We start from the raw sequence: 23,010 nt of genomic DNA, 5'->3' as shown, positions 1-23,010 counted from the left end.
GCAATAAATTCGAATTCATATCTCCGTAGAAAATAAAAACGCTGTGATATCGTCTCTTAGCTTAACCAGTGCACTTCAATACGAAACAGAAAATTCGAATTCTATTTCTGTCAAATGTCCTTAAATGATATGTTACCGAACGCACCTAATTTTAACATCCCGAAATAAGCATTCCCGAATTACATACACACACATAGATACAAAGGAGGGGCGGTGGCTGAGCTGTAAAGTGGGTCTTGGGTCTCGAATACTGGTGAAGACTGGGATTTTTTATTTCGGGATCTTTGGGCGCCTTTGAGTCCACCCAGCTCAAATGGGTACTTGACATAAGTAGGGGAAAAGTAAGGGCGGTTGGTCGTTGTGCTGGCCACATGACACAGTTGTCAACCGCAGGCCACAGAAACTGATAACCTTTACATCATCTGCCATATAGACCATAAGGTCTGAAAGGGAAACTTGTATACATACACACATACATCTATACACACAATTATTAAGTGAAAGATTATTTACCATAAATATATTAGGTAGGGGGTCGTTCGTAAATGACGTCACGCTCTAGGGGGGAGGGGGGTTAAGAAAATGTGACACTTTGTGACAAGTGGAAAGGGGATGGTTAGGGATTTTTTGACGTCACTAGTTTAAAATTCAGAAAAAAAATAAAATATTTTTTAATCTTCAAAAATCTTCCAAAAATAATAACAAGTTTTAGGTACTCATTTCAACATGAACTTCTCAGGTAGTTTTATTCTCAAATATAAAAGCATTGAAAATGCTTGAGACATGCTGCAAATATCAAAATGTTTGAGACAAGCAATACTGCAGCTCACCACGGGGAAAGTTCTTGGAATGTTGTCCTTGATCGCTTCCTGCCTCCTCCAACAATTTGGAGCTACAACCCTGAAATCAACATCGAGAAATCCAGCGAATCCAAATTGAGGTACACACATTTGCTCCAATCTCTTCATTTATCTCAAAAGGCAATCCCCTACGATCAATTCTGCCCATCACTTTCCGGTCAAATTCAGAACAAAATGTGTGAGTGTGGACTCTACTTTGCATCATTAACTCTTTTGAAACAATCCCACACCAAAAGTTCACATCCCACCATCCAACAAAACACGAGCACAGAAAGTTCACATCCCACCATCCAACAAAACACGAGCACAGAAAGTTCACATCCCACCATTCAACAAGACACGAGCACAGAAAGTTCACATCCCACCATCCAACAAAACACGAGCACAGAAAGTTCACATCCCAGCATCCAACAAAACACGAGCACAGAAAGTTCACATCCCAGCATCCAACAAGACACGAGCACAGAAAGTTCACATCCCAGCATCCAACAAAACACGAGCACAGAAAGTTCACATCCCAGCATCCAACAAAACACGAGCACAGAAAGTTCACATCCCAGCATCCAACAAGACACGAGCACAGAAAGTTCACATCCCAGCATCCAACAAGACACGAGCACAGAAAGTTCACATCCCAGCATCCAACAAGACACGAGCACAGAACGTTCACATCCCAGCATCCAACCAGACACGAGCACAGAAAGTTCACATCCCAGCATCCAACAAGAAACGAGCACAGAAAGTTCACATCTCACCATTCAACAAGACACGAGCACAGAAAGTTTACATCCCACCATCCAACAAAACACGAGCACAGAAAGTTCACATCCCAGCATCCAACAAAACACGAGCACAGAAAGTTCACATCCCAGCATTCAACAAGACACGAGCACAGAAAGTTCACATCCCAGCATCCAACAAGACACGAGCACAGAAAGTTCACATCCCAGCATCCAACAAAACACGAGCACAGAAAGTTCACATCCCAGCATCCAACAAGACACGAGCACAGAAAGTTCACATCCCAGCATCCAACCAGACACGAGCACAGAAAGTTCACATCCCAGCATCCAACAAGACACGAGCACAGAAAGTTCACATCCCAGCATCCAACCAGACACGAGCACAGAAAGTTCACATCCCAGCATCCAACAAGACACGAGCACAGAAAGCCAAAAGAATTATTCAATAACAAAAAGACAACGAAGTCCTTGTAGTTTTGGGAAACGCAGGTGAGGAGAGTCTGGAATGGAGAGATGAAGATCTCATTGAAGACAATGGCTATGTGGAACACTTGACACCTTTTTTTTAAATTTATTGATCAAATTACTCTAAACTTTATATGTATAATCCCTACTAATAACAATAAAAAAATGTGGTTAAAATTGTTTGCTTATAATGGTTGTCATGGCGAAGGCCGCCATATTGGATTTTTGCTTATCGTTTTTAAATTGCTAAGGCTCTAGCATTTCGTTTCTAAATATAGTAACACCTTTTTTATAATTTTTTGTTCTAACCTTGCTATAGAAAAACATTTTTTTTTCATTTTTCAAGTATTTAATTGCAATTAAGACAAAATATTAATTCAGACTTAGAAAATGTAAGCAAGAAGTTGTTGTACATGGTATACATAATAAGCAGGACAAGTTTGATTGAATTCTATGCAGAATTAGTGAAGGAGTAGTAAAAAATATGAATAAAAATAGTATTTTGAGAAAATTGAAAAAAACGAAACAAAATTGGCAAAGAGACAGCTGTAGATACCTTACAAATAAAAAATTATTAAAAAAATAAGTAATTTTTTGCCAATCATGAAAATAATATTTTTATGTCCAGAAATGGTTGGGCTATTTAAATTAGGTTAAAACTGAAAATCGAAATTTTTTACCTTTTTACCTAAATTTAGTGTCCCACATAGCCTTAATTTTCAAGTCAGCTCCTCAAGCAGGTGAAAAAATCTTCCCGTGTATACTATCGATGAGCACATGAAACCTCTTTGGGAAAAAATTGATGACAAATAAATAATTTGAAATAAAGATTTTTTTTTATTTTGTGACCTTACGCAGAGGGGGGAGTGGGGGTCTGAGAATTTGTGATACCTTGTGACAAGGGGAAGGGCGGGGTCAAAAAAGGTCATTTTTTTGCGTGAGGTCACTTACGAACGACCCCGTAGGATGTTTATATTCACATTTAAATGCTCTGATACCTTTTACGTAATTTCTAATAATAAACACGTTTCTAAGAAATAGCACATTTAACATTATTAGGTTATTCGTTAGAATAGGAACAAGATTATATACGTGTCACTGAAGTTGCCTCAGCGCTATACATTTGATACAAAAAGATTCTTACCTAGTGGCGTCAATAGGGTGGGTGTCACCCGGTGCAGTAAGCTGACGTTTACCCTGAAATATTCCTAATAACGAGCTATTGGCATATTTGGTTAATTCTTTGTGTTGTACGTAAATTACCAAAATTTGTTACTAGTTGTTATATCACGTTAAAATAAGTGTTGATTCTTTTTTTTTTATAAGATTTCGTTGTGTTATGATATTTATTATTAATTATTGTCTCTATTATAATTTTTATTATAATTTTAGATTTTAAACTAAGAAACTAAGAACATTAACTGAACATGCTTTCTTTAGTAGACTCCTAACAAAAACAGTATAACAATATAGTTCTAGTTTTGTAGTTTTACCGACTATCTATGTAAACAAAATACAGCCTTGCTAAAAATATATTATCGTTACAAAAGCTAAAAGTTGAAAATCTAAACATTTAAAAGCATACAAAATGTTATTAAATTATAAATAATTTTTTTTTCTTTTTCGGGAATTTAACTTACAAACGTACTGATAATTTTAAGTAAAAATCTTTTTCAATTTATAAAATCGCCTGATTTGTATTTCGGGTCACAAAAGTTTTTAATTAATAGTAATTAATAAGGTTCAGCTTAAAAAAGTTTCCCTCTATTAAAGCCGCATACAGATATTTACCAAGAAGCAGTTGAAGGCTTAATCAAAGAGCTGGTAGATATTCCTTTAAGTACCATTGGTATGTCATTTCAATCATAACATAGGAGTACTTCCCAGTTTAAGTTTCTTTAAAATTAAAATTAACCGTAGGATTTTGACAATCACTTGGAAAGAAAAAGTGTGCAATACTGAGATCCTTGCACGATCAGGTATTCCCAGCATCTTTACAGCCCTCAGACAACGCCGCTTGCTCTGGCTTGGACATGTTCGCCGGATGGAGGACAAACGCATGGACAACTTGCGACTGGCTCAAGAAAAACTGGTCGCCCCACATCCGTTACATAGATGTAATAAAACCGGACCTCAAATCAGTGAACATCAATACTGACCATTGGAAAGACATAGCTCTAGACCGCATCGCATGGAGAGAGACAGTGACCAATAAAGCTATGGGTAGCGAAAAAACGTGGGCCTCAGCCCTGGAAGAAAAACGGACAATGCGAAAATTGGCCAGCTCCTCTACCACCGAAGCAAAAGCCACCTTAGCCTGCGATATTTGTGGACAGGAGTGTCTCTCCAAAACAGGGCTCCACAGCCACATGAGGAAGTGTGCTCTGAGATGAACCATAGTTGTTCTACGACTGAAGGAGGCCAATAAAAAAAAATAACTTTTACTTTATGTAGTTCTAGTTTTGGTATTTTTATTAAAATATGTCGTCTGGCTCAGCATAAAAGGGATCGATGCTCTCCAGCATTGACCTCTTGTTCTCTACATGAATAGTGAGTCAGGCATCTTGAGATTACTCTCCTAACATTTTCACATTGTTGAAACTTATATTTCTGTTGCAATAACATGCTAGTTTAACTTGACAATAGTTTTCCGAATAATATTTTGAGCTTATGTGTCAACATAGACTTATATATATTGTTACGATCTTCTCTATCCTAATCAGGCGTTCTGTAAACAACTGCTCAACACACAATACATCAACAACTTGATAACAAAGAGTGCCAAATAATCTGGTACTTTAATGAATAGATAACAGCCAGATATAGATAATTGGCAACACATCAACATCTACAAATGCTACACTGTACATCACCTTACTAAACTCTATGTCTCTATCTCTTCCTGGACTCGTACATAACACTTGAGGACTCCGCCAGGACTGGCATCTGTTTCCTACGTAGATCACGCTCAATAGCAAGAATTACGAAATGTTTCAATCTATCTACGAGAATTTTGTTGACTTCAAGTAATTCTTCATTAGGCGCGAGAAGCTTCTTTCACTAGAATCTACAATTAAGGGTATTGCTTAATCCCCTTTTTATATCGCGCGTATGTTTGGCGTTTACCATATTGAATGACACCCCAAACAAACAATTTGGTCTATATAGTTCAGGAGTTTAGTACGAGTTTTCTATATATTTTAATAATTTCCGGATATTTCCAGGAACTTTTCGTATATTTTGCAATTTCAGGAGATTTCCAGGACCTGCTGGTAAATCGACAGGAGGCTAAAATACATACACTATGGTCTAAGTTAGTATCCAAGGAACATTTCTGCCACGTTTTGTCAAGATCGGTCAAACGGTTTTGATTTCTATACGGGGACATACATACATACATACATACATACATACATACATACATACATACATACATACATACATTCATACATACATACATACATACATACACCTCACATTCTGCTTTATATATTAGATATAGGCTATATATATAAACATCCGGAACAATCTATAATTGATACTTAAAACTATTTCTTTGTTTTGGAAGCAAAATTAAAGGTTAACCTGATTTCAATAGCTTTTAGTCTTCTTTTTTTTTTCGATATAAACATGACGAACAGACAAACCGACAGACAAAATGCACAAAATATATATATAGGTCACTTATCTTTAAATGAAATACTATAAGAACTCAGTTTCCTCCATATCTATGTACTCTCGTTTGCTCTCTCTCTCTCTCTCTCTCTCTCTTGTGTTAATAAAGTCTAACTATTTAATAGGCCGTGTGACGTAATGTATTTTTTTTTAACGTCACATTGAATGATTTCTTTAATGAAAATGTTCATAAGAACTCTGTGCACTAATGTTTTTTAAAGCTTGCCAACGTTCTCGTTTAGATAAAAACACATTTTAGTCTAACTAGGCCGTGTGACGTAGGCTTAAGAATTTTTTCTACTCTAGATTTTTAACAATAAATCTAGATTTGTTTATCTTATATAATACAGACGTTACTTCAAAAAAGAAGATGATTACGTCCTACGCATCATGCATTTAGTCATGCATATTAACCAATGACTTAAATTCTGCCAAGTCACTGGTTTTTCTGGCTAGCTCAGGCAACCCATTCCATGCTCTAATAGCACTAGGGAAGAAAAAGTATTTGTACAAATTTGTCCTAGCTTATGGGACGAGAAATGTGCCTTTATCTTTGTGTCTTTCAGAGTATTTTATTAAATTTTGTTTTTGTATTTGAAGATTATGGCTCAGTGTTTTATGTATGATTGCTACTTTACTTTTAAGCCTTCTGTCCTGAAGGCTTTCTAAATTTAGTGATTTTACTAAAGGTGTTACTCTAGTCAAATGTGAATATTCGTTTGTTATGAATCGCACTGCTCTATTTTGTGTCTGTTCCAGTTTCTTAATGTTTTCTTGAGTTGAGAGTTCCCAAACGGAGGATGCATATTCAATAATGGGCCTATCCAAGGTTAAATAACATTTTAGTTTTATGTTCTTATTTGATTTATAGAAATTTCTTTTAATAAATCCTAATGCTTTGTTTGATTTTTTTGTAGTTTCATCAATATGTGGATTCCATGATAGTTTTTCATTTATTATAACACCCAGGTATTTTGCGTTTTTAGTCTGTGTTACTGGTTTGCCATGAATAAGATAAGTGGAATTAATTTGTTTTAGTTTTTTTGTTACTCTTAACAACTGACATTTTCTGGGTGGAAAGACATGCTCCAATTTGATTCCCATTTCTGTAATTCATCTAATTCTCTTTGTAAAATATCTGTGTCTTATGTTGTTTTTATTGTTCTATATATTATGCAATCGTCTGCAAATAATCTGAATTTTGTTCCTGAAGTAATGCAATTTGGTAAATCATTTATGTAAATTAAAAATAGTAGTTTACACTAAATCTAGATATATATTCTAATTAAAATCATTGTAGATTCTTGATCTAGAATTCCAAGGTTTAGTTAATAATTATCTAGACTAGATCAAGATCTAGAATTTAAATTTCTAGATCTAAATCTAGACTTAAAGTGTAGATTATGATTTCCATATGTCTAGATCTATTTGCAATTTTATAATATACTAAAACTAATCTACTATTTATAAATTTAATGCTGCATTCAGTCTATTGATAGATTATCTAGGCTTTTTTTTATTTTACGTAAATCTTATCTAAATTACATGCAAGTTATTCAAAATTTAGATCTTACATCTAGGATATATATGTATATTGAGTGCTAAATCAGATCAGAAGTTTAGTTTATGCAGATCTATATTCCTATAAATCAATGCTGAAAGATTATCTAAAATCGTCAAGATACTAATTTGTAACCAGTTTGTTATTACTTAAGTTAAGAGCAATGCCTCATCGTGCGGTTAGAGTTCTGAACTGATTTTCTCAACGGTCCCGTTGTTTGTTTGTTTGTTTTACATGTTTCGGATGTTCCTTCAGAGTTGTAGATAGTTTACTTCCTAGTCCAAACCTCCCGCAGGACGACGGGGGATGGAAACGGGCAGGGTTTGAACCAGGGACCATCGATAAATCCGAAAGACAGTCTAGCACACAAACATCACAACTAGGCAGGGTTCATACACTGCTCTCTGCCATCCTCCGTCGTCCAGCGAGAAGTTTATTATTATTTTCAACTTATAAAAACATCCGAAACATGTCAAAATTAAATTACGTCTTGACTATTCCTTGCGAATAGGCAGATACGACAGGAATCCGACTCCGATTGGAATCTTGTTTGTAAATGTAGTATGACAGAATTTATTTAACTTCCATGAACTTCTCGGTGATGACAGATGATCTTGTAACACTGACCGACAGTGGGATGACGAAGTTTTTAAATCTTTCTGTTTTAGTTCTAATGGAAAGGAGACGACCACTTCGTTCAGATCTTATGTGATAGTTGTTTAATGGGTGAAGGTTATCCTTAATGGGGGTATAGTCTTTAATTTTTTTTTATGTTTTCCTTGCTTATGATATTAATTAATATGTTCTTAGAGATACTCTTTACATTTATTTCGCCATGGTTTGAAAGGGACATATTTTGTGTCAATAATCCTTATGTTCTATTTTAACAGCTTTATGTTCATGTCTATCAACACGTTGTATGTTATTAGATCACATTAGAATATGAGAACACCTATATTGATGAATAGGGCAGTGGCTGATAGGTAAAGAGCTTGATTTCAGAACCGGAGTGTGCGGGTTTGAAAACTGGTGATGCTTTTTTTTAATTATTATTTTGGCATCGTTTGGGCACCTTTGAGACTACACTGCTCTTAATGAGCCTTACCGATTGTAGTAAATCTATGGCGAGCTCTCAACAAAAGAAAATTACTAGCTACAGAGATGAAATCATCCACTAAATAACGTAATGGAAACACACGAACCAACAGCATACAAAGTGACTTCATTATTTATAAGTCGGAACTCACAATGTCGGTATTTCCCGTCCTGTTCTTCTATCCACAGGGTGGAACCGTGTGCTGGTAAGCACCATATATAGGTCAACGGGGGAACAGAGTCACAACACTGCACCCCATGACCCCCCTCCCCTTTCTGCGAATGCGAGATGAAGGAAGAAGATAGAGAAGGATTTGAAAATAGAGTTGTGTACACGAAGTTATTATTGGCATATTATTATTTGGTGTATCAAGATGAAAGTCCTCATAATCTACTATTGATGGGTCTGTTTGGTGTAGGATTAAGAGTCTCGTAACAGATGTAACAGAGTACCTGACATTAGCTGTGAAAAAATAAAGAGGTTGTGCTGGCAACATAACACCTTAATTAACCGTGGGCCACAGAAACAGAAAAAACTTTACATCATCTATTCTCTACACTGCATGGTCTTAAATGGGACCTTTCCTTTTTTAAAAAATTACAATGTAACATGATGTGACTTTTGTTTTTGTACATGAACTTTAATAACACGATGCATGATCTATGCAGCTAGATAAAACTTCTTGAGAAAGAATTAAACTTATAAAATATGATGCATACTATGGTTATTAAATCTAACGCATGTCAAAGCTTAAAAAAAAATAATGACTGTGTGCAAAGTAAACCGTATAAATTATATACTAACTTAACACAGTAATACATTTAATAGTATATTTTCTCACGTTAATAAAAACAAATTATACAAGACATAACGAGCTAACGATGCCGTACGGGTTCGATTCCCTGCTTGACTTTTTATCTATTATTTCTTATTTTATTTCATTTTATATTGTATAATGGAGGTATTTATTTTTCTTTTTGGGAAAAAATGGCTCTGGATAGATCCACATGGAGAGCGAGCATAAAGGAAGGGTCTCGGAGTGCAAATGCCATACACAACAGTAGTAGAAAGAAGGGTGAAAATGCAACGCGCCTGGTGATTACATATGCCCAACCCGTGACCGCATCTATGTATCATGTTTAGTCACATAAGAAGTTGCAAAGGGAAAGATCGTCTCTCGAGACGTAAAATGCCCCACAGAGAGAGATTTATTTTTGTGCATTTTTTAGCATTACGACATTTTTTAATTGTCTCCAGTTAATGGCACACAATCATTTCAATATGAATGACGGATTAGACTTTAACTCTGTGAAAGTAGTGCAACTAACAACTTATTGACAAAACAAAATGGCAACACCCGGATATAATATGCATCTTAAATTCTAGGTTAGTGCATTCAATATTAAAATTACAATTAGAATTATAGCTCAATATTGTTTTTAGTTGGTAACATTGAGATTCATTTTAGCGTCCTTGACAGTGCTTAGTTTATGATGAAATTCTCCAATATTGATCTTGTTATGAATATTATACACATGAAGGAGTCAGCAAATTGTGTATTTACTGTGGTCCACAAACAGAGTTTCAGTTGAAAATCAGCGCAGATAAGTTGAACACGTCCGCGTTACAAGACCTAGCACTGAGAGTCAACTGCAGTCAGTCCTATGTACAGACAAGCCTCAGAGTGACCAGCATTGGCCTCCACTTGGTTCACTGAGTCTGATTGATGGAGCTAAATAGAAAACATAGAAAATATCGTTAACCCTTGTGTAAAATAGTATTTCTTTCTGCTTATAATTACTATTATGACTCGATTAGGACTTTGGCTGCCAAAACTTGTTTAGTAAAAAGTGAAAGTTTTGACTTAGAGAAAATGACGCGACAAATTATAAAACAAGACCATCTTGACGACATTCATTGGTTCCCTTCGTTATTAGTCACCTTCTTGTTCTACATTCACTATCAGAGTCAACTAACTTCTAGTGTTGGCCTTTTGCTTGTGTTATTTGATTTCGTTATTTGGGTGTTACCTCCGTTTGATGTGTCTACATAAGACGTGGAAGCTCCTAACATTAGAAACAAAGTAGATCTATTACATTACTAGATGTTCTATCAATCATTGCACGATAGGTTCCATAGCGCATAGGCTCATGATCAGTGGGGGCTCACATGAGTCCATTGCATTATTAATCAATTTAAGCATTTTTATGTATCCTATATTACTGGTCTGAAGTCATAACTAAAATGTGTGTAATGATAATTACATCTTAACTCCAACCTCTATTTAAATCTCTTTTTGCTAATGCACTGATACATAAATGATAACTTGATTTACTGTTTATTGCACTTTACCGAAAAGGGGGAGGGAGAACCATTATATTGGCTCACGGCTACGCCACTGACTAGGATCATAGCTTCCTAAAGATAAAAACTGTCAATTGGAGCAATAAGCAGTTTGAAATTTGGGAATTAATATGTCTTAAAGAAAAAAAAAACTTAAGCTCAGAATTTGTATGAATTAATATTAATTGTATTATAATATACATTAAAAAATAGCACAGGAATGGGCAGATATCTGAAATACAGCATCTCGTCATTTAAAGGGGTGGGGGGGGGTCTGCACATTTAAAAATATATAGTTTTTAACAAAATATTCATGTCGAATATATATTATATTAAATTAGCCGTATTAATACTCGTTTCTTTCTTCACAAATATGGCATACATTTAGACGTCACATTGTTACGTGCAACTATATGGAAGTTTAAAGAGGGTACGCGCCTCCCTCTACCCAAAGTCTTCACACATAAAAATCCGACACACGTCTGTCCAATACGTATCAAAATTAGTATCCGACATGGGCTGCTTATATACCTGAGATGAACTCCAATTGGTGACAAGGCAGGGAGACCTAGGTCTCCCGTAGTGCCCTGGTAAGGAACTCTGCTGTTTGGCGTAGTGCCTCGTAGCTTAAATACAAATTTAGTAAACCACTAGATACGTCCTCCCGCAGCTCGCGTAGCTGCGGACACTCTTGCAAGACGTGCGCCACCGTCTCTTCTGATTCCCCGCAGTGTCGGCAACGGGCATCAAAATTTGGCCGGAACCGGGCGAAGTACGCACCTATGGGGCAGTGTCCCGTACGCCACTGCGCTATTGTTGTTTGTTCCGACCTTTTTAGCCTCCACCACGGGTCCTCTCGATTTGGGCGGCGCATGTGCTGCCAGACTCCCCTGGCAGTGTTGCAGTCATCCCAGGATTTCAACCACTTTTCATGTACCCACTCTCGCATTACTGTCGTAGCCTGTTGGAACGTACTTGGCGATTCGAAAGCGGGCAAGGCCAGCGCTCCTTCTCGTGCTAGAGCATCAGCCACGGCATTGCCCCTCACGCCGCAGTGCGAGGGCACCCACTGCATAACGATGACAGCTCCAATAAGCAGGCGGATGTTATTTGCGACGCCTAATGCCTCTTCCACCAATTTGGACTTTCCCCCGAAGCCAGCCATGGCTTGGAGGCAGGACTGGGAATCGGTAACCATTACTACGGTAGTCGTAACGGTTATCTTTTCGCGCAGTTTTTGGAGCACGTGATTTAGGGTATTCGTAATCGCCGTTAATTCAGCATCAAAGCTACATGCGGCGAGGCCGCATGTGCCTGACAGCTTTTCAGGGTCCAGGTCTGGGTAGCAGATATAGGCCCCATACCCAGCTCTTACGGGGTCCTTCATGACCGACCCGTCTGTGTAACAATATATGGCATCGGCCGGGTAGGTCTTTAGTGTTTCCAATGCCATTTTTCGAAGTAGGTCCGGGTGTGTGTGTCTTTTTGTGGCCCCCTCTAACCCATGTATAGTGAAATTTATGGGAGGGATGGGCTGTCTCCTCCAGGGCGGGCACGTGCTTATCCGTCTAATTGGGACCCAGTCAGTGGAGAGGCCAGCTTGTGCACTCAAATTTGTAGCGCAGTGCATAAATGAGGTCCGTTTGATCCTATGTTTTTCTCTCCAGTGACTGACTAAAGTGTGGGTCGGGAGCCCTGGTTCGCCCCTTTTGTAGCGTTCCAGGGCAGTTAGCACGGCGCGCTCTCTCCTCAGGCTGAGAGGAGCCACGTTGGACATAATTTCTGCAGCGGAAGTTGGGCTCGTTCTATAGGTGCCGCAAATGAATCGGAGAGCCTGGGCCTGTACACGGTCGAGTGATTCGAGGGCCGTCTTGCTTGCGTACACCTGCACGGGCAGGCTGTACTCAATTTGGGACCTGACAGCCCCTGTATACAGTGTGCGGAGCGTGTCAGCTCGGGCGCCCCACCTGGTACTGGCTAGCTTTCTGAGTAACCCCAACTTCTCCGAGGCCTTTCGTTCAACATCCTGGATGTGCAAGTGCATTGAGAGCTTCCTATCTAGTGTGACTCCTAGATATTTTGGCGTGCTTATGTACCAGAATATACCACAATATACCAGAATATACCACAATATACCAGAATATACCAGATTGTGACAATCATAAAAAAAAGTACGCACCAGAGATAGAGGTAGAACTAACAGAATAGTTCTCTGAGCCGAGGGAGAACTAAAATGATCAAGGCTGGAAAAGAGATGACAAGATAGGGAGCTTTCACATCTGCTACACCGCCTGTGTAAATTATTCTTCTAGGTACTGGAGATGCCGGCATCAAGGTGGCGATGAGATTTGAGTTGGCATCAACTGGCATGTCACTTTTACGAAGTTCTTCGGTTGTTTCCGTCACATCTGGAGTTGTTTCACTCACTTCGGGAGTTGTTTCAGCTACTGTAGGCGTAGTTTCTGATGACTGAGGTTCTTCTGTCGGTTGGGTTTCAATGGTGCTGTATATTTCTGTTGAGGTACTAGTCGATGGGGATGCTGTTGTTGTTTCTGGCGTGTTAGTAGTTGTAGGTGAAGTAAAGGTAGCTAGTGGTGTTGTTGTGGTTAACAAAGATGTTGTGGTAATCGGTGTTGATGTTGTTGTCGAGGTAGAAGTTGTCGGTGTTGTAGTGGTTGTTGATGTAGTAGTGGTTGTAGGTTTTGTAGTGGTTGTCGGTGTTGTTGTTAATGTTGTAGTTGTTGTTGGGGTTGTTGTAGTGGCCGTTGTTGTGGTTGTTTTAGTTGTAGTGGTTGTTGGTGTAGTGGTGGTTGTTGGTGTTGTAGTGGTCGTTGGGGTAGACGTGGTTGTTGGCGTAGTAGTGGTTGTCGATGTCGTAGTGGTTGTTGGCGTAGTAGTGGTTGTTGGTGTTGTCGTGGTTGTTGGGGTTGTTGTTGTAGTCGGCGTTGTTGTGGTTGATTTAGTTGTAGTTGTAGTCGGCGTTGTAGTTGTGGTTGTTGATGTTGTAGTGGTAGTCGGGGTTGTAGTTGTGGTTGACGTTGTTGTGGTTGTCTTTGTTGTGGTGGTTGTCGGTGTAGTAGTGGTTGTCGGTGTAGTGGTAGTGACAGTGGTAGTGGTTGTTGATGCAGCTGAAAATAGAGAAGAATAGTATATATATATTTACAAACATATTTTTAGATCAATAATTAACTTATGTTAACTTTATTTAGCAACTAGGTGACGCAAGGACAAAATCTTCACTCTGTTACAAGATCATTGAATTCAGTTTATTTATCTGTCTCATATTCATTTCTGTTATATGCCAAAGCGAGACCCTTTTTACAAAGCTTATATCAACTCACTCTGTCTCTCTGTTCGTCTTTCTATCTCTGCGTCTGTCTGTTTGTCTATCTGGTCAAAAGTGTGTACACGTTATTTCTCCGACACCCAATCTGGGATCAAGCTGAAATTTTTGCACAATTATTTCTTTTACCTGACAACACCAGAATCAATAAAACAAAAATAAACAATTAACAACTACATAACTTTTGGTAATAACTAACTTTGTTTGGTATCTCAAACAAGAGAAAAAAATAGTACTTAATTGAATTGGTGGTATAAGCTGAATTATTTCCCTTTCCAAGGTAAAAATAAATTTACATGACTGAAGTGGTGGCAAAAGCTAAATTAGTCCCCTTTATAGATGCCCTCGTAGGCTTATTACAAATTAACATGCATGACTGATCCCAACTAATTCATACACTTTATATACGTTTTTTTTTTTTTAAAGTATATTTATTTTTATATCTTGCTTGTTGCTATATGATTTTACAAGTGACTCTATGCCTTAAATATTCTCTACTAATACCCTCTCGGTTGCTAGCGAAGCAGTCGGATAACCGTTTTGAGTTTCTAAAGAAACGCTTACTTTTGATAAATTTTGGGATAGAAAAAATGAAAACAATTTCACGGTGCCGATTTGTATTCTAAAGATAAAGAACGTTTTCATTAAGAATCTCATACTTTACTAATTATAAATTTAGGTATCATTTAGATTTAGGTCAACGGTTGTTATGACATAGGCCATAGTTGGTACAAATAATTTGGAAAATATTAACAAAGAATGATTGTGTAAATTTTGTGCATGTTTCAGATATTCCTTCAGATTATAAAGATAATTTCATCCTAACCCGAACCTCCAGCAGGACGAAAGAGATAGCGACGAGAAGGGTTCGAACCATCGAGGTTATGGAACCCCAGTCCAGAGCGCAACCCACACGAACGGGCAGGCAGAATAGAAAAATTGGTATAGAATTTATATGTCTTTATTTTTCATGCACGGATACCAAACCTCGGGAAGATGGACATTGTTTTGTACTTGGATTGTTGAAACTTAAAATTACACATTTTCTACTGGGTGACGAGCGAGTTCCCATTCTCTCCTCATCAGACTACAATGTAGGAGTCTATTTAACTTAAGCCTATTACTTTTTGTCTGGGGAATATATAATGTTTTTTTTTTATTTATTTATTGTATATCTGTGAGTTTACGTGCCCACATATGCAAACATAAAATCAGAATGAATATTGTTTCCTATTAACTCTTTCTCTCCGTAATTATTTTCTACGTTCCAATGGACTTACTCGTTTAGATTTAACTTCAATAACTTTTCTTTTTGTTTTGGCATGCTCTTTTACACAAATGTATGTAACACTAAAAAAAAAATAATTTTAAGTGGTCAAATCGACGTTAGTATCGTCAATTAGGAGAGTAACAGTTATAGAAAGAGTAGCATTCATTTTCCCTTTAATAAACGCCATTGGGACAATTTAAGGAAGAAAACATGGGTTATGTGAAATTAATTATTCCGAATTTGAAAAAAAAAGCTTAGTTATTCTGAGCACATAGCAATTATTAAATAATGGACTTTTAAAAAGTTTATTAATTATCCACATATGCAGGCTGTTCTAAGAATACTTACGCATTTCCATGCAGAGATACGGATAGAGCAGCGAACAAGTCTCCGAGTAAGCCCCATAGGGCGGGCTGGCGCCGACGTAGAGAATGCCACAGTCCCAAGCGGTAGAAGTTCCGCTGGGTTCTCCTGAGGCCCACAAGCTCCCTACTGGCAATGGGTTGGCAGACTGTTTGTTGTGGTCCCAGATCCAAGTGCCCTCCACGTCGATATCGTTAGCTCCAAACCAAACGCTATCCCCTAGAACATAGATATGACCTAGTGGAGTACGTGACTACATAGCCGTGTGGTAGGATTTAAGTGTTGAATATTTTGTAAAGCTTATATCAAGTCACTCAGTCTGGTAAAAGTTTGTACACGTTATTATAGTTATAGATTTAACTATGAGATATTTTTTAAACCTATTTTCATAAGCACTTCGCTGGCACAGTGGTTAGTGAATTGGCCTCAGGGGGCTTGAACTCTCCAGTTCGAATTCAAGTCGTGCAACTTTTATTTTATATAAACTGCACTAAGAAAGCGATCACGATACTATTTACCCCGATCCAGAGTTCTTTGTACTCCCTCCATCCTTTCCCGACTTCTCCAGACATGTGATAGGATCATTGCGTTTTTGAGAAAGCTAAAAGCGTGAATTTGCGCTAAACACAAACAATTGATAAAAGTATTTCTAATCGCTCAGATTTATTGTTGTGAATGTAGAGCTACTAAAATATAATGAAATTACTGATCCAAAGTAACTGATATAATTACACTTAATTTAAGATTTGTTATAAAATGTAATTTTCATATTTCTCTTCTTATTACTCGATAAGTTTATATAGCTTATTCAATTTAGTGTTAGGCTACAGTCTAGGAATACACCGAACTAGTGAATGAATTGTTTACAAGTCAAAACATTTTCAACATTATCGTACCTTGACGTCTGTTTACCTTGGCAAGATTTCACATGCAAACATTTGTTGTTTTTTTTTTTGTTGTTTTTTTGGTCATGTCCAGTCTTACTAACCAGACATGGCCCTTACGTCCTCATTGTACTCAGTTTTCAGGTCTAAATAGTATTTCCATATACTTACCAGAGATCGCGTTTTTCAAGGCGCTGGTTGCTTGTGAAGAGTTTATCATTGCCAGGGCTCCGTTAAAAGAAGAACAGTTGAGCTGTGAAAGATAATGGACATATTGTTGGAAATGTAATGGACATATCGTTGGAAATATAATGGCCATATTGTTGGAAATATAATGGACATATTGTTGTTAATAAAATGGACATATCGTTGTTAATAAGATGGACTTACGTTGAAATATAGTGAAAATATCGTTGGAAATATAATGGACAATTTTTTGGAAATATATAATGGACATATCGTTTTTAATATAATGGACATATCGTTGGAAATATAATGGACATATCATTGGAAATATAATGGACACATCGTTGGACATATAATGGACACTCCGTTGGAAATATAATGAACATTAAATGGAAGCTGTAGAAAGTGTAAGTTGAAGACTTTGTGTGTGTGTAAATAACAGAGAGATAGAAATAGTTTCTTCCTTTCTTTCATTCTATTGAAACTCTTCCCCCAATCCTCCCAATCTTCCTACCACAAAAATTCCTCCTCCAAAGAAAATTGCCCCCTAAAAAATAATTATATTATTACTATTAATATTTTTTTTATTATGTGACAAACTGACCACTGTCAGTGTGAAATTGGCTTATGAAGAAACAACATTTATTGTAGTCCCTTTAACAGTGTTCACTGAGAAATGTTCTGGTGATGTGGCAGCTCTGCAGCAGTACCGCCCTCTGACAGGCAACGAGAATCTTCTTAGGGATGTAAAGGGCCTGGAAGTGTTTTTTGTCTATAACCTGGGAGAAGTTTATCATCACATTTATTTATACGGAGGAACGATTTGATAATGTCAATTTTCATTTCTCTCGTCCATTTGATCCTTTTGGCTCCTCTTGTTCTACCACCAACAGCAACTCTCAATCGTGTGGGATTGACCTCCGATGTTTGGTCGTGAGATTATGAATTATTTTCAGTAAACCTTCGACTGTATTGGTGAATAATATTCGACCGCCAGTGTAATGTATTCCCCATTCGACAGTGTCCTGGAAGAAGCAGTGGGCCTGTTCTGATTTCCCTCCAACTTAAAACATTTGATTAAACAGAAATTGACGTGTGTTATTTTACATGATGTCCTCGTAAACAAACTTTTAAGATCTAAATCTAACATATATGCAAGTGACGCAACGAAAATGATGTTCCTAGTCTAGGAAAAGAAATGTTTTGTTTTTTTTTATTTGTTACTAGGAAAAAAACAATAATCCAACAACTTATTATGTTTTTGTTATTGTTGTTGTTGTGGAGTTTATATGATTTAATGAAAAAGCTTGATTCCCCCCCCCCATCCCCTAGCTTGTCCTAAAATGATAAGACTATCAAAGTTTTTTTCCAATCCTCATATATAACATTTTTCTTACGTATATATGCTACGTCCTACCTTATAAATTGGTCAACGCAGGAAAGTGCTAACCAAATCGAGATATGGTGAGAGAAGTAGTACATTGACAAGCTAATGTGACATTTTTTTGTTTGTTTCGTAATATGGAAACCTTTGCGAATATTTGTGGTTATGAGCCTCTTACCAAGTCTGACCTATATTTAATTCCTAGTGGGAATCAGTCGCTAGAGAAAATCGGCGAACTCAGCAAAAAATTAAATTAAATCAACTCCATGTGAATAATGAGTTTATCTGCGTTGGCCGTGACACAACAAATAGGACATTTAGTGAGGCCCTCTTTTTCAATCTTCGGACTATGGCATTCTTTATTCCTATAAATTATTATAAATCTCAATAGTTACAATATTGCTAATCTTGAAATACAGTGGTATTTCTTTCGTACATTGATTGTTTGTATTTTGCTTGTAGACTATAAATAAAAAGAAAAATCTTAATATTAGCCTATGACTTGAAAAGAAGAACAACTTTGAAAAAGTTGTTAATGGCAACTATTTTCTTTTAAAACTATTTAGTAAGTCTTTAGTTCCACACTTGTAAAGAAGGTATCTTTTAATTATTTTTTAAATCTTTAATCGTTTTATTAATGACGGTAAAGTGAGTTTTTCTCAGCTTTGTGAAACCATTATTCCCCTAGTAGAGCCAGCCGAGAACCTACTTCTATATACAGTTGTCTCGCTTTTATGTTCATAGATATAGCCCTAATTTATAGAGAGATTATTTTACTTTTACGCTGAATGCAAAAGAACTTTTCATAGTCTACATAAAACGACTGCAGTGAACACTCATTCAAAACAAATGATCATTCTATCAGAGCAGTGTTTCCCATACTGTGTTTCGCGGAACCTAGAGGCCTGAATATAAGTGTTTCACGAGCTACTGCAATAATTAACTAGAGTAGGCCACCATCTCTACACAATTAGAAAAGAGTTCCGCTAAATACTCATAATGCGCGAAGTGTTCCATTATGGAAAAGTTTGGGAAACACTGAATCAGTGCATAACATTTTTGCCAAAGATACCGCGCCGCTTTGACAAGTCGCCAGCCAAAGTTAAATACGAATTTTATTATAAGGAAACGATGATAAAGCCATAAATCTTGCCACTTTAAACGTTTGCTCTAATTTATACTTTCTATGGTAACTGGACAGAGAATCAGAAAATCAAAAGGTACAATTTGTATGGTTAAATGTGTCTTTGTATTTTCAGAACTAGATCTATGTTCCATAACACATACACCACCTGGTGTAAGTGAAAACAATAAGAGAAACTATAATAATAACAATAATAATATTAATAATAAGGCTTGTCATCGAGTCCGAAAATTAATAGAGAAATCAGTAATTTCAGTGGTTACGCAGCCCCAGCTGTGTCCTACATATTATGCCACATCCAATGTCCGCCGGTGGTCGATAAAGATTTTCTGTTCGCCGTCTGCGTCTTTTGGTCTCAAATGTGTATCCTGCGGCCTTTGTGAGTGACCTCCAGTTGTCTTTTTCTGAGACTTCTTGCAACAAGGTGCTCTCTTCTATGTCTGCTAAGGCAAGTTGACGCCTAACCTGGTCTTTAAAGCGTTTACGTGGGGCACCTGTTACGTCGACAACCTTTTAGCCCACTAAAAAAGATTACGTTCGTCCCCCTGCCCATACGGGATATGTGCCCTGCCCAGCGTAATTGTCGGGCCTTAAACAGAAGTCCGTCTATACTGTCCACTTTTTTTACTCCCACTTCGTGGAACAGCTATTCAGGGCTCGCGGAACACTAGTGTTCTTCGGAACACAGCTTGGGAATCACTGGACTATTGCTTAAGGTTAGAGCGATATCGTCACATCTCTTTTGTGGTCCAGCGGGGAGAGGGTGTATCTGGGAGCAGGTTTCAATGTTGCATTTAGACCGTAACATATAAGGACAATAAAATGGAACAATTGATAGCCAAGACGTATCTGCATCTCACATGGCACAAGTGTAACAAAGAGAGCTTACTTTAGCTTGGGCCCACGTGACAGGCGTGGAGAAAAACCGGAAACACGTGCCCATAGACAAAATGGAATCGCTGAACTGGCAGGTCACTGAAATAAAAGAAGTTAAATCAGCATATAGATATATATATATATATATACGTTTTTTTCTTCTCTTTGACTACTTTGCTCTGTTTTCTCAGAGAATATAAATTACTGTTTACAATTAAACAAAACAATTAATTAACAGAGACTTCGTGCTGGTATAAGTAGACATTGAAAACTATCATTTTATTGCGTCACTTTCTTTCAAGTACATTTTCACAAAAACATTCACAGCAAATGATGCAACAATGTAGTCATATTAGCACAAACTTTCTTTATAACATGATTGTGAAAACATAATATAAATTGACAGGCTATTGTTATAAGGGATTTAGATATTGAAGGGGTGGCGGTAGGGTTATTGTACTTCACAAAAAAAAAAGATGATTACGTCCTACGCGTCATGCATTTAGTCATGCATGTTAACCAATGACTTAAATTCTTCGAAATCACTGTTTTTTCTGGCTGGCTCAGGCAACCCATTCCATGTTCTAATAGCACAAGGGAGCATTTGTACTTATTGGCCCTAGCACATGAAATAAGGAATGTGAAACAAGGTTAAATAACATTTTAGTTTGATGTTCTTATTTGATTTATAGACATTTCTTTTAATAAATCCTAATGTTTTGTTTGATTTTTTTTTATAGCTTCATCAATATGGGGATTCCATGACAGTTTTTCATTTATTATAACACCTAGGTATTTTGTGTTTTTAGTCTGTGTTATTGGTTTACCATGAATAAGATAAGTGGAATTAATTTGTTTTAGCTTTTTTGTTACTCTTAATAACTGACATTTTTCTGGGTGGAAAGACATGCTCAAATTTGATTCCCATTTCTCTAATTCATCTAATTCTCTTTGTAAGACTTCTGTATCCTGTGTTGTTTTTATTTTTCTATATGTTTTGAAATTTAAATAACAACGTATGACTTAGTTGCATGCCGAGTCCGAATAATTTAAAGGGTATATATGCTACAAGCCAACTGTCAGAGGACAACATACAAAGGGCTCAGGGATATCTATTTGAAATCCTGCTCTTCTTGTTTGTCTTTTTTTGGCTGCAATAAGGGTTTTTCTTTGAGCCTCAAATGTGTTTCCCGCGGCTATCTCTCCAACTGTCTAGTTCAGATTTCATCTGCTGCCAGATTTATTGTGCAAGATTGTTTGCTAGTAACAATTTCCTTATTACTAATTTGTTAAAGAAGCACGATTTCTACAATAATAAAATTAAGAAATCGAATTAACCGACATTCCTATCATTAGACCAGTGTTTCCCAAACTTTCAACATATGCGTACCCTTTTAAATATTTTTCGTTACACATATTACCCCATAGTTACTAGTAACCCTTCTCCCCCCCCCCCAAAAAAAAATACAAGTTAAATAAACAAAAAAAATGATGATGATGATAATGAGAGAAAGAGGATTATATTTTGTTTCTTACCAGTTTGTCCTTGTACTCTGCATGTCTGTCCTAGAAGCACTACAAACAGGACAACATACAAGGGCCTCAGGGCCATCTATTTTATGTCCTGACACACTGAGTTACTCTTCTTGGATGTCTTTTTTTTTCTTGCTGCAATAACAGAACATTTTATAATATTTAGTCTAAATAATTTAGCCCCCTTATATTTTATATATTATTGTATTTAGTATATCAGATTTTTTTTCTTTTGATTAGAAAAAATCAAGCAAAGAATGCACGAGCAATCAATCAATGAATTAACCCAGAAGCACAAATGATCATTGTAAAATGACTTAAATTGTTTGAAAATACATTTCGATAAATTGAAATTTTAAACAAAGGTGAAGTGAAATTAAAACTTTGTTTCTAATATATGCTTTAAAAATGTTAGGTATTACACGCGTCTATGCTCCAATGCTATCCAGTAATATTCTTATTATCCTTATATATGTTCACTTATATGTATAGGTGTCTCTTTGCGATTATCTCATAAATGAATTTATAATTTATAGCATGACAGCATGAGTGCTATTTTATTGACCGAGCATGTTGACGTCATGTCTTTAAGACACTCTGTGCTTCTTTGTCTTGTCGTGTCACAAGCATTTCACTTATACTGCCTAAACTCATACAGTCATTACAGGTGTAACACTGGGTCTTTGTTTCTTGCAGAATAGAGAAACTTCAAAGTCAATAACAATTGTTCTCCAGTAATCCAGCTGAATGTCGTTAGAGGGTGTCTGTTTTATTTTTGTATCTATATTTTGGCTCTGTTCTACTTTACCTTTGACCGGATTAGGTCAATAGTTATAATTTTCTGAGGACATTATTATTGCTGTTTAAAAAGAGATAAGCCTTTTCTGTTTTTGTGTTCTCTGCTCATGCGTCTGTCATGCTGAGATTTTTAAAAATTAACTGCACTCTTAAAAATCCGAATGCACCAATCGCCTGCACACAGTGAAATGGCTACTTTGGGCGTTTGGAAACTTATACCATTTTTTTTTTATAAATCTAAACGTTTATATATGCAGACAAACAAACAGCTATTTAGAAACCAAAAAAAAAGTAATTTTAAATCTTGTACATAAAAGAAAGTAAAAGTAGACACAGCAATGTCGCAACGTCAATATGCATCAGATTAAATAGCTTCCACTTACGTTTCCTGCTGCAAGGCATCATGTGCATCTCCTGGAGAGAGCATGTCTCAAATCAGGACGCTTTGAAAAGGGCCAATATGCACAGCCTCTATGCTCTTTTTAC

At 36.8% G+C, this 23,010-nt stretch overlaps 1 protein-coding gene across 1 annotated transcript; it reads right to left on the bottom strand.

The window, feature by feature from the left end:
- Window positions 1-9,044: 9,044 nt before the first annotated feature.
- Window positions 9,045-22,317, bottom strand: LOC106050855 (uncharacterized). Its single transcript, XM_013205901.2, has 7 exons — window positions 22,151-22,317; window positions 21,730-21,861; window positions 20,207-20,292; window positions 16,775-16,856; window positions 15,705-15,938; window positions 12,923-13,871; window positions 9,045-10,132 (listed from the first exon to the last, which is right to left on the bottom strand). The coding sequence occupies exons 2-6, from the start codon at window positions 21,803-21,805 to the stop codon at window positions 12,940-12,942; spliced, it is 1,410 nt and encodes a 469-aa protein (XP_013061355.2). The 5' UTR covers window positions 21,806-21,861; window positions 22,151-22,317; the 3' UTR covers window positions 9,045-10,132; window positions 12,923-12,939.
- Between the last annotated feature and the right edge of the window lie 693 nt (window positions 22,318-23,010).

This window comes from Biomphalaria glabrata, chromosome 14 (genome assembly GCF_947242115.1).
Source record: "Biomphalaria glabrata chromosome 14, xgBioGlab47.1, whole genome shotgun sequence".
Lineage (NCBI taxonomy): Eukaryota > Metazoa > Mollusca > Gastropoda > Planorbidae > Biomphalaria > Biomphalaria glabrata.
This window is presented reverse-complemented; position numbering and strand designations above follow the sequence as displayed.